This window comes from Thermobia domestica, chromosome 2 (genome assembly GCF_964235325.1).
Source record: "Thermobia domestica chromosome 2, izTheDome1.hap1.1, whole genome shotgun sequence".
Taxonomy (NCBI): domain Eukaryota; kingdom Metazoa; phylum Arthropoda; class Insecta; order Zygentoma; family Lepismatidae; genus Thermobia; species Thermobia domestica.
This window is the reverse complement of record NC_137455.1, coordinates 246,106,893-246,120,607: the sequence shown is the minus strand read 5'-3', so window position 1 is coordinate 246,120,607 and position 13,715 is coordinate 246,106,893. Positions and strand designations below refer to the sequence as shown.

General features: G+C 34.3%; 1 protein-coding gene across 2 annotated transcripts in view; it reads right to left on the bottom strand.

The window, feature by feature from the left end:
• The window catches only part of LOC145678425 (alpha-1-inhibitor 3-like), a 2,648,409-nt gene that overhangs the window by 528,668 nt on the left and 2,106,026 nt on the right, over positions 1 to 13,715 (bottom strand). For both annotated transcript variants that reach the window (XM_081748543.1, XM_081748544.1), the window contains exon 18: positions 13,481 to 13,596. In XM_081748543.1, the coding sequence (XP_081604669.1) occupies positions 13,481 to 13,596 (116 nt within the window). The remainder of the gene's footprint in view (positions 1 to 13,480; positions 13,597 to 13,715) is intronic.

Below are 13,715 nucleotides of genomic sequence, written 5' to 3'. Positions count from 1 at the left end.
AATGGTGGAATGAAGAAAGTGGGAGAAAACGGGAGAACCCCGAGAAAACCCATGCACATGGTGTTTGTCCACCACAAAATTCACTTGGTGCGAGCTGGGGTCGAACCAAGGATCCCATGCACCAAGGGTGAACGCTTTATCACTGAGCCACCGCGGTCCCTCTGAAATTATTTATAGGAGAGAGTGACTACTTTATGAAAACTTGATATCGAACACATTTGTTTAAAAATACCAGCTTTTTGTGAAATATTGCTTAATATTCAGGAAAACCTAATTCAATAAAATAATAATAATAATAATAATAATAATAATAATAATAATAATAATAATAATAATAATAATAATAATAATAATAATAATAATAATAATAATAATCTTAAATTAAAAACTCTCTGGACCTAGTGCATTGGCACAATTCCACGAATTAAAAAGACTTTGTTTACTTCTCATGTAAGTGTAGAAGGACTTAATCCCTGTTGCTTTCAATATACGAAGAAAGTGTCCAACAGTCAAATGATATGCTACATAACATGCCCTATGCAACATAATGTAATATAGAGTCATCATTTCAGGTTGTCTAAAGAACACTTTCGTTTTAGCAAGAAAGGAAGAAAATAGAAAATACTCAGTTTTAACCTAGTAGAAAGTTTGCAGATTTAAGAGAAAATGTACAGAGTTGTTGGATATTAAATGTAGTTCGGATTAATGGAGTAAGACACCGTAGTTCATTGTATGAAATATACTGGGAGTGACCAAGCCATTGCCTATGGAAATATCGAAAGAGATACGTTAATGGTGTTAGTTGCCAACTGTTGTAGAAATGAAAAATTTAAGGAAATCTCTAAAACTCTAAAATCACAGATCCAAATTGACTAACTGCTAAGTAAAACTGCTAAATCTAACTAAAGCAAAAAAAAAAAAAAAAGTCTTAATGACCTGTGTTACAGTTTCAGACACATCATTCTCATATCAAAACTACGATAGAAGTAAATTATGAATACAGGTGAATTTGCAGTTCTGGAATACCAACAAATGATTTTGCTAGATGTAAATTTTGGGAAAACATTTTTATAAGGTTTTAGATTTATTTATTGGTTTGTTTGTTAATTAGCTTCTCCATGCCGTAAACGTCGCCAACACCTAGTGGCCCACTTGCTGGTAAATGGCGATCGTCAATATCTCGACGCGTCGAAGGATTGCCGCTAGTGTGCCACTAGTGGCAGGGATTCGTCGAGTCGAAGCAGATATCTAGAATCGGGGATATTGAAGTTACCACCACGTAACAGCGAGGACTTCATTTTGATCCCCGCTCCTTTGATTTGTCACGGAGAATCGCAAAGGGACCAACACGAACTATCGCCAGTCATGAGCATGCGGTTATTATTATATATTACTTTTCCCTGACGAATTGTTATTATAAGGACAATTCTTGAGCTCCGGGGGTCAAGAGTAACTCCTGCCTTTACATCATGAAGTGAAAAATCTTGAGATGGGTGCGTATAATTGTATGAATTTAGTTGGCAACTGTCGCCGATCACTAGCAAGTGAATATGGGAGAACTATGAAAAAAGTAAATAGACGCTTGCCATTTTGTTATAAAATTACATGACGAGTGCATTTGATCTGATTCCAAACAGTTATCGTCAAATATACACGGTTAATGGAGCACTCTAATTAGAAATATTAAAAATACTTCAACGATTTATCACTCTACAAGCTGTGTCTTCATAATCGCCTCCGTGGCGAATTCGGAAGAACACGCAACTAATAACCCTAAGGTTGGTGGCTCACGCTCAGCTCAGGGCACTTTATTTTTACTTTTTTAAAAAATGTTTGTAGACTCACCTTAATGCAAAGGCGATTTAACGTATTTTAGGGGAACAATTTTGTGGTTCGTTGGCGTTCCGTCGCTTCTCTGCCAGTGGTGGTATAATTTTCAAAGCGGAAGTGGGACCAATTTTTGGCTGCGGGGCCACCAATTTTTGGGACATGTCGCTAGTTGCCTATCGGTAGTCCACCGACGCTTACGGCATGGGGTTGTCCCCTCACAAGTGAGGCAGTTGTAATCCAACCAAGAGTGTTTGGGAAAAATGGGAAACATCTTCCGACTTCGACTTCTGAATAATCCGTTTAGGATCAAGTGGAATCAAGGCTGCGTCACGGGAAGGTAGAACAAGTGAGGCAATCTTTCCAAGCACTACGCTGAAGAGCCTTTGTCTCATTCAGGACTTAGACTCTTCAGGAAAAGTAACAAGTTTATTACTTGTAATTTATTCTTTGAGTCAAAGTATTTTGCAATAAACCATCGTTTTGTAAGATATTTTTACGATTGTATACTATTAATTTCGAAAATTGTACACATAATATAATTTCCCATCATGGATTTGAAAAAATCAAAGTTCGAACAAAGAAAGATCTTCGATCCACATGTCTCTTTCATTATTGACCCTTAATTTATTTTAGTCCTAGGCAAATCAAATCGACGGGATGGCTCTAAGTGAAAACATTCATTTAGATGGTTAAGTAATCTGGAAATTCCTGCTGTTATTTCACGAAACACAACAAATCTTGAGAAACAAAAACAATTTTGCTTACCAGGGGAAGGGAGTAAATCATCTGCTTACGTTTGCTTAACTAGGAAGAAGGCAAGGGCGCCGATCCTAGGGGGCCGGGCCCCCCAAAGTTCATGTAGGCTCCCTTTGTATTTATGAATATACAATATTTGGCATAATTTGAATGCAATTTGCCTTAAAATTCTAATATATATCGTCTGCATTTGAATGCCCTCCCAGAAAAAAAAAATTACAGAGAAATCGGCGCCCTTGGAAGAAGGTCTAGTGAAAGGAATAAAAATGTGGTAACGTAATGCTTGAACAACTCTATCTAATAGAGAAAAGTAAATTGGTATTCAACACTTCTTTCAATTTTAAGCATTTCAAAGATTCTCGTAATTTAGTAGCGTCCCGGATTTGCATTTTTGAAGTACGGGTACTCTATCTATACCTTAACGTTTCAGACCACGCACTTAAGCCGCTTTGCCACAAGAGGCACATAGGAGTTTTTCTTTCGATTTCCTTAGGAATATTGAGAATGGTATGAGTTTTAAAACTATGTTTAAAAAAAGAATTCATATCGACACAATAAGATGATAATCTAATACCTAGGAAATATATTGAATTGTTTTTAATTTGTTCTCACGCTACCAAAACAGTATTTATTTTTTTTATTCCAGCCGTTTAATATAAGCATTTCACACTATTGTCTGTTCTAGGACAATACAATTCTAGTTCATGTATATGCTAGCTTTGGAAATACAGTAGAATTTCGCTTATCCGAAATAAACAGGCAGGCAGAACGCTGGATAATATGGATGTGTTAAGAAAAGACCTGTTAAAAGTAAAACTTATGATATAATTTTACATATTACACATCTAATAATAATGTTTTATAACAAATAACTGCACTGCACTGAATCAGGGACGTATCCAGCGTGAGGGCCTGAGGGCTGTCCCCCTCCGAAACTCAAGCACTTTTTAATAAACATGCTTTTACCCTTTTGAGATTCTTTTATATCAGTTTACTAATAGTTAGTGTCCAAACTTTGGGCAATGTGCTGTTGTCTTGTTATAATTCTAAGAACATACCATAATGGCATTATACCATTTGGAATTAAAGAACAGAAATTAAATAGGATTAACATTTTGTTTCCGTTCTGTTTTTAACTTTAATATATTAGAACGATACACTCAATGTCTTCTTGCTATTTTTGTTATGTGATATACGTAGCAGACAGTTTTCTTTAGTTACATTTCTCTCGAAAATATGTTTCATTTTGTTTGTGCTATAATGCAGTTTCCAAAGTAAACCGGTTTATAAATGAAAAGTGAGAAAAAGTTTAAGAGAAATACAGAACTGTTGCATTATTATTATTATTATTATTATTATTATTATTATTATTATTATTATTATTATTATTATTATTATTATTATTATTGATATTGATATTTTTAAAACATTAGAATTACGTGCTTACGAGGATTCGTGTTGGGCCCCCTCCGAATAGAAAACCTGGATACGTGTCTGCACTGAATGATAGATGTATGAGTCAACGTGTAGACGGGTGCGCTAGGCGATATACTCCAGAGCATGAAAAATAGATTAAGACCACAACTTGCAGTTCTTGCCGATTGGTGCTTTCTGCAATGATATATCGGATCATACGGTATGTGTAACAAAGGATGGTCGGATAAGCGAGACCATGGTTTATTGGTGTTTCACGCACCTAAACCTGTAAAATGTTTGTATAAACGATTATCTTTCACTCCCTAGCTAAATTTGTGGGTATGATCACACACCTTGCCTCATAAAGTATAGTCTTATAAAAAAAATATTTTTTTTTAGCTAAAAGCTAAAGGGAAGTCAACTTCAGTAATTTACTTTAGTTTTTTTTTAATAATGGCAAACTAGTCCATTTCATCAAGATACATCACGTTTGATACTAAGATGTCTTTTTCTGCCCGTATATATCCTTTACATTTTGTTAGAGACAAAATTGTTATTTTCCCAAGAAAACAGGGCGAGAGAAGCTATACAACAACATGAACTGAAAACAATAGCTATTACCAATAATACTGTAAATCTGGATATCAATAAGTTGTCCTTAGTATATTGCTTCGGTTATTATTAACATGAAAATTATAATGTTTTGTAAAAAAAAAAAAAAAAGGGATAGGATGGGATTCGATGTGGTGTCAAAGTAATAAAATAACTACGAGTCCGCCACTCTATCCACCTAACCACAGAGGCTACGTTGTGTTTGTTCTTTTTTCTTAAGAAATAATCTTCATAACCATGGTGCGTATCGCTTCGAACCTTAACATAAGAGTTTTTCTGTTTAATTCTATATTTTCGTACGACATCTTAGTTACAGAAGCTAATTTATATTTGGCAGGCAATCTACACACTAGGTTTTAACCAATAAATGCAACATTTTAGTTCAGTATCCAGTTCCTTGATCCATCTCCTCGACTTCCCTACTGAATTCCCTCCGCAATCGTGCTGTGCTACTGAAAAAATCCCTAGAAATCATCGTTGCCAGTATACACAAAACCGAGCATAATTTTGTTTTTTGTTTATATTTTTATTATTTTATTATATTTTTTGGAAATATCTCCTTAGATGGATTGCTCTCTATTATCTCCACATACTAATAACTCAATTTTGCCCATAAACGTAAGGAAAAAGGAATAAATACGGAAAATCGTGAGTTACAGTATACGCGCAATTTTTTTGCGCATGGGAGTACAATAGCAGTTTCAACCTCGCTTATATACTCATTAAAAAACCAGGACCTAAACGGTTTAGGAGTTTTTCAACTTCAGAATACTTACTTCAGACTTCAGAGTGAGTTGACGAAAGTGTTTTTGGAAGCAATAAATTCACATCTGATACTAATACTCCGAAATCCTGAGCTACACTGAGTGCTCGACAATGTACAACTGGTCCAACATGTGCCTCTATTAGTTTTGCAATCGACCATTCGGCTGGTATTACCAAATACAATCCAAGTTATCTTATTGAATAAGGATGGAAATATAAACACACCATCTTCACAGATGTCAGTGGATTTTGGTGGCCATGATAATTTGGTCTAAACTTGTAATGTTTCATGGCGGATTCTGCTGCAGAATTCATAGAGCTGGAGTGAATCGTCATCAGCAATTGATCTCAACACTCCTGCTTCGCTGGCATCACCAGTGGAAATGCGAGTAGAATACAACATTTCACAGTGAGAAACAGACTTGTGCGTTGGTTTCCAAAAATATATTTCATCACCAAAATATGCCTTAATTTTGTTCTTCAGACGAGTACTGTGAATGCTAGTCAATTCATCACCTTTTTTGTAACAATTTAGTAATGGCGGTAGAATAATACGCCTGTTTCTGTACTTCATACGAAAGTTTCTGTACGAAAGTATCTGTACTTCATTATTTTGAATTATTTTGTTTTCTAGTATGCTAACAAGAGTTTTGAAAGCAAGCACTGTTTCTGTAGCATGATATCATGTCTTATGAATTGTTTTCACTTCAATCAGTAACAAAGTCCTGTTTTGTTCTTAAAAACATGCAAAGTAGATCTCATCATAATCAATGGTCACGAAATTCAACACTTTGTTCGGCTTAAAATGAAATTCTTTCCCTAATTTTAAGGATAGGGATATAATATTATTATCGTTAGAAAGGTGATATTCCACTCTATAACATTTACTTCGAGGCGATTTTCCATATTTCTAGTAGTTTCAAAGTTATCCGCCATGAAACAAGCTTAAAGAAACGAAGAAACCCAAATTTTGTAGATAAAAGTCATCATATTTAAAGATGGCGGGATTATATAAGAGTTAAACTTACTCAAATAACTTTTGGCATTCATTGCCTTTAATTTGATACCAGAATGAAGCTTTTATGTTCATTCTGTGATGAGGTATAAATATTTAAGCATAAATGAGTGTGTTCGCGCGACCGCAATATTGGTGACGTGATTTTAGGGATGAATGGACACTTTTACAGGATGGTAACATACTAATTCTATTTCACCGTCTTTTTCTCTATAAGAATCAGTCATCAAACCCAATTGACAAAGAAGTGTAACCTAGACCCCACCTAGCCATCCTTCTATAACTAGTTTCAGTATTCATGAGTAAATTACGAATGACAGTCCGGTGTAAAAGAATCTAACTTAGGTTTACAACAATTAATACTGACAATATTTATTCTTTTACTAAAACATTTTGATCGATGATCATTAATCTTAGAATTCTAGAAACAATTTGTTGAAAGTAAAGCTTCCTCCAAGTTGCCATTTTTTTCTATCGAATAACAAATGAATTTTCGTTATTGAAAAATTTTCTTTTATTCTGCATTCAGTATTTTTCGGTTAACAATTAGAAAAGAAAGCTGGAATCTACCGGTACTTCTTCACCAAGTTTGATATGTTTAACCTTCCCGACACCTTTATTTTACCAAGAGGGGTATTTTGACTACCCGGATACAATCTTGTCATTTAGTGTAATATTTACTTTTAGATTATGTTACTTTCAATGAATAGCTTTATTTAGCATTGAAATACAGTGTTACAAATTATTAAAAATACTTAAACTGATCAGAGATGCAAAGTACAGTAAATTTTATATCATTCACAAGAGAAATTCTGTATTGCGCAACTGTAAAATAAAAAAATGTATACATTTTGGTTGTCGTTGCAGTAAACTAGTACTAATCCTCGAAATAACAACATTTTTGAAGAGTTCATTCAGGTACATTTTTGCAACACATGCACTTCAGCTCAACAGTGAATGTCTAACTCATCTCAACAGGAAATAGTATGTCATTTGAGCTAAACAATGGATGTATAGTAAAACTCAAAAGTGGAAAAATGAATAATAGAGATGAATAAGAGGAATATTTCGTACAACCATCATTTTTGACAACTAATAAAATAAGACATTTCCTACCAAGCGGGGTAATCTCACAACGCCATTAATATATCCAATAAATAATAATATAAAATCAAAGAAATGGGTTTTTGACGAGTGTGAATACAACTTCAATCATTTAAGGACGAAGTCATGAAACAAATATGTAGCTCTTCGGATATAATTATTATAGGACAGGGTCGTACTGTAACCCAGGGCCCACCGGGAAGTACTTTCTAGGGGGCCCACTCACATGTATGTACTGTCCCCTCTCCCGACAAGAAAATGAGTCCTGGAGTGTTACACAGATCAAGTATGCTGAAAAGTCTTAAAATGCAGATTTAAAACTTTTTTAAGGCAGTAATTTCTCGACTGACAATGACTGATCTGACGTAATACCCAATCCTCCACTCTTCTCTTGGAATTGTACAATCCGCGGCAAAAAAACCTGCAACATGAGGATGTAAGTTTATTGTGAAACTACGCCAAACAGCACAGGGAAAGAACATAACGTCTAAATGGAACGGATCACGCCAGGATAAACCTCGGGCTTCTCCCGTGTACACTCTTTTTGGAGCACAAGACTTCGTCATTTCACAATAAACTTATATGTTCATGTTGCAGGTTTTTTGCCGCGGATTGTACAATCATCTGCACAAGCTCGATTACTTCATATCTTCCCCTAAAGTAACAATGCCGCACTTGTGCAATAAACCTTTCATAGGCGCCCCTGGTGCACATACAAATATATATGTGTAGCATTAGAAGTAATTTATACTTTATACAAATGCAACACTTCTCCATTGTCCTGTATTAAGAGCAGAATCGTAGGTAGGGAGTGGGCGAGCGATGCCGTGCCGTTGTTCCCGGGCTAATAACAAGAGCAAGAAGAAAGAGAAAGTGTAGGAAATGAATAAACGACGCGTCGACCCGAAAAAGTACTGGAACCCTATTAAATCAATATTGTTGTGGGATTGCAAAGGAATAGATTTGTTTTAAAAAAAAATTTCCTCGCTTGGCTCGCAACCCAAACGTTTCAATTAAGTCACAAAAAACTGTAACTTATTACTTAAAGAAAGTTATTATATATGATTTGTTAATGACGATGTGATATAGAAGGCCGTAAGCTGCTGTTTGCGCGAGAATATTAAAAATTAAAGTAAACAAGGGGATTAGTTTCGTTTCCGAACTTGAAGCACCTGTAGAGGCTTAAGTGGTCAGAACTTAACGAAATTCCTCTTTTTGCAAAGACTGATCACTACCAGTGATCTTTTTTTTTTAATTTTTTATTTCATTGACATGAAATGCTTCCAATTTGAAGGAATTTATTGAGATGATTTCACCATCAACTACTTGTACCGCCAGGATATATTTGTGTGTGTGTGCATACGTATTAAGTTGTGTGATATTTTTATCTATCTACATACATACAATCATATACACATTATCTTCCTCTCCCTCTCTCTCTCTCTCTCTTTATATATATATATATATATATATATATATATATATATATATATATATATATATATATATATATATATATATATATATATATATATATTAGCATGTGGTATATGTGTTGGTGTATTTTCAATATGTTAATTAATAATAAGTACCCTTAAATTCAGAACTTTCATTCATTAAGAAATTAAGCAATCATTATAAATATATGTAATATGTAATCACATATATGCAATAACCAGCAGGGCTAATGTTAGTGTTGCAGCGTTGCGCAACGACCAAAGTATTTTAAGAAAAAATATTATTAGCAGTAGCAGTAAAGAAGAGAAAAAATACTTTCTAATACTCCCATATATACTTTAAATAACATTTTTTACTTCTGTAACTGTCCGTTCCGTTAATCGATTTTAAAAAGCGAAAAACAATCCGTCACCGAGTATAGTTCATATTGTGTTGCAGCATCCATACAACGACCAGATTTCTACAGCGCGGCAATTGGAGCGAATATTAAGTCTCCTGTCCCCTACCTCAGAAGTTAAAGGCTCTCGTCGTTGCAGTGCTTCTGCAACACGGCACGATTTCCAGTGAACGAGCAAGTTTGTCGCGCTTTAAAAAAAAAAAAAAAAAAAAAAAAACTACTAATTAACAAATGGAATTTTTTTTTATTTATTCATATTTTTAAATTACGGGACTATACTGAATCCAAACAATATAATGACAGTAAAAAAAGTGATTGCAGAATTACAAAATAAGAAAGAAAATATGTAGTAGAGCAGAAAACAAATGAAAGTAGTTTCAAGTTCTTAGCTTATATAGATAATGAAGCTTTCTTGTACAGTAATTTGTGATCCAAATATCAATAAGTCAATATATAGAATCTCCCCTCTGTGGATAGTATTTTAGTATATACATATTTCTTTCATTAAAAAAGTGTATTTTATACTCTTGATAGCTTTCTACATCAAACTGCATGATGGGAAACGCCATATTGAATTTGAGACTAGCTAGTAATGCTCAGGGATGCAGTCACGACGGGGTCCACCGGGTCCGGACCACCCAAAAATGTCGAAACTCAACTGATATTTGCAGTCTTTCTTAACGAAGTATACTTGTTTAACAGAGAAATGGTTGATGTAAGCTAAATATTTTATTTCACGCCTCATCGTGTATTCTTTCTTTTCTTATAAATATAATCGTTCTATAATTCTTTCTAAAAATACAGGTGACAGTAATTAAGAATTGCTTATCGTCTTTTCGGGTGCAGAATAAGGCAAGTTCGATATTTCACAGACGTATTGGTCTCCGTCAAGTACTTTAGACCCCTCTGGGCAAACATTTTTTGGGTGTAGAACTGGCAGTGCTGTTTGTTTTTACGTACTTTGAGATTTGGATTTTGTTAATGGTCATCCTACATCTAGCGGGTTTCAAAGTTTGCTCTCCAGAACGTATGACATTGATAACAAGCGTTGTCTCGCCTCATGTGGAAGTATATTGTGTCCATCGTGCATTGCTTAAAAAACAAGACGGATGATTTGGAATGTAGTTTTTCTTTTACGCACATGTTTGTGTCGATGCATGTCCTACGTGACGTTCGCAATTCATATACCGACATCTCTTTTGTACAGCTGTTTTTTTTAATCAGCTGTTTTGGTTTTGAATTATTAGATTTAATTGTATTGTGTGTTCTGTAAATAACCTACAAATTCTGAATGGATTCTATCCATGACTTATGTAAATAACTTACAAAAATAGAAAAGGAAAGAAAAAAGATACTGCCCAGTTTTCAACTGAGGAAAAACTTGCAACTTATTCCATTACATTTCACAAAATATTTTTACCGCAAGACAATCGAAATTAAAATGCTATTTGTGTGGTCATATACAGAACAAAATTTGAAAAGTATACAATTATTACTGGAAATTAATGTTGTCCCCATTTCAAACACTTTAGAACCATATAGTTTCTAATGCATTGAAATTTCATTTATTATCGATAATACGAAACGTACTAAATATTTGTAAATTTCTATAGGGTCTAACTGTTCTCCAATTGGATTTGTATACAACAAAAGATAGTTTTGTCGAGTTTAGCAAAACTAATTTGAAAAAAGTTCCTATTTGTAAACGAATACTAATGATCGCTTTTGGTTGTTGCAATGATCTGTCCAAGTAGCTTGATAAAAATTTATTGTAGCATAACGAGAAATGCAGTTTCTCTTGTATGTATATTAAAAAAAGCTTGGTGAGTGTAGACGAGAGGAGCGCCGAATTTTACTTCAGCACCGAAATCTCTAGCTACGGCTCTGATTGACAGCGACCAAGAGGTCCAAAAATTTTAAAAATTACTGAAAACATTTTCACCATAAAAGTTTAAAACCATGACATGTGTCACTCCTATATAATTCATGGGCCCTTTTAAACATGTTGAGAGAGATTCTCCAATGGTCTTAATCCGACCCTGTATATTTTCTATACGGAAAACAAGTGCTGTAAAATGTAAGTTATTATTTAATTTCAAGTTATGGCATTATTTGAGATTTCAATTTAGCTTAATACTTCAATATTAGCAAAAGTATAAAGCAGAGTGGGAAATCTTATGGAGTGGGAGGATTGAATTACGAAAAATGTGAAAGGCTATTTTCGCAACGTCACAGGCTGCAACGCTAGTCTGGGATTAGCTGGCTCTATTGCCGGTACTCAACGTGTTATCGTCCTTCGTTCTCTTACTACCGTATGCGAGGAGTGCATGACGTGTGCCTTTTTGTTCATATACCGGTACTTATGATACGAGGCGGAGGGCCCACTAAAACATACACCGTCCAGGGCCCACCGGGAAATTTGCCGGTTTCCCGCCTGGCCACTACGGCCCTATTATAGGAAAAAAATCAACTTGGGATAGTCAGAAGAATACCCCGCTTGGTAATGTGAGGATTAAGAAAGAACAAGATTTCAAGGTGAAATGGTTTTCTAGGAAAGCTTTGTTTTTAATGCTGCCTACACGAGCCGTTTTTTTCACATTTATACTGCTATTTTATTAAACTTATAATGTTAATATGTTATTTCTTATATTCACTTATATTTGCAGTTTTTGTGACTTTCCTTCTTTTGAGGCGTATTTAGCTAAATGGTGTACCTATTATGTACTGAAGTTCGACACTTAAAATTCACTACAGAGAAGAAAATGTAGCACAAATAAAATACGTGCACGATTTAAATTGATTAACCTGAAAGGGCCCTTGTGGAAATTATATAATTTCCTATGCCTGCATAACAAATAGCAGTATGATTCTGGCATTGTCACTTGTGCCTCTCTTGATATTGTTTTCTATTCCAAGAGCAATACAGTTTAAAATTAGATACTCTAATGTTCAGGGCGCAAATCTGTCTTCAACATTGGGGGACGGGTAAGACCGTTCACATAATTATTTTTTAAGCGATGTTCAAAATATTATAAAGTTGAAAAACAATGCTGTATATGATCAGGGCAGTAGAGTTACTTCAACATTGAAAGGTGGACAGATTAGAGGTTTATTGTGGGGGACATCAATCTCATCTCACTTTCCTTTGTGGAAATCGGACACAAATCATCACATTTCTCCCCCCAAAAAATTCAAATCAGATTATTGCGGGAGACAGTCCCCCCAGTTCCAAGATTGGAGAGTACAGGTCCACTTCAACCCCTCGGGATTTGCGCTGGTGCTAATGTTACATCTGCTTGCAACGTCTTGAAAATGCTCATTGCATGAAAATTTCTCATTTCTCTTTTTTTTCCTTTTTTTTTTTAAAATAAGCACTTGAATGCAAAATATCGGTTATCTCCTTTAAAGGAAATGTATATCTTGCATTTGTGTGATTTGTGATATTTAAGGAAATATTTGAAACAAAGTGTCTTGGTATTACTTGCAAGCCAATAAAGAAAGCAAAATAAAACATTGACCTTTTATGAATTTTCATTAGTTAATACTAACAAAAGTAACTTTGGGCATTAACAACCGTTAAAACAAATGTAATTTGAAGTATTCTATTAAATTTTGATTTTAAAGTTGTGGAAAACCTCTAGTATGGTTAAGTGGTCTAAGGCTTGTGACCACAAAACCTACAGTATCTGTTGGGTGTTCGGCTCATAGTTAAGGCTTGGATATTATGGTTTGTTCCTTCACCAATCATTTTGCTTCCTTGCTTCCTTATTTATTTCATCATCTCCTATAGAGTAGAATCGTGGACATAAAACTTAGAAATAAAGAAATATAAATTGAGAAAAGTGTGTTTTAGATTAACATGTAGGTAATATTGTTCTAACCCTGTCAATCTACTAAGTAAAATATTCTCAAGTTGTTAGAAATTATGAAGCAATTACTAATTATTAATAGAATCTACAGACTAAACTAGAGACTAAAATAAAGTCATTGAAAATTATTATCTTTAGGTGTAATATAGTTTCCAAATTTCCTTAATTTTACAATGGAATGGAGTGAGTTAAAGCTTTCTTCGAAAATGGACTTGCAGTTATAAACAACTTCGATTCAGTTAATCGTAGAAATCTTACCTCAATGGTTGAACCAAGTAGGTCTCCAATTACGGAAACTTCAGCTTGTACAGAATCTTCAACAACATCCTTAGGAATATTTAGATTCCATGTAATAGAGGGTTCATCATCGAAGTCTGTAATTAAATAAAAATATGCTATTTAATTTATGTATTTCATTAATTATATCCATCGTATTTAGAAGTGTGAAAATTATTTATCTCTAATCATCTCATAATTATCTCAATACGTTAAC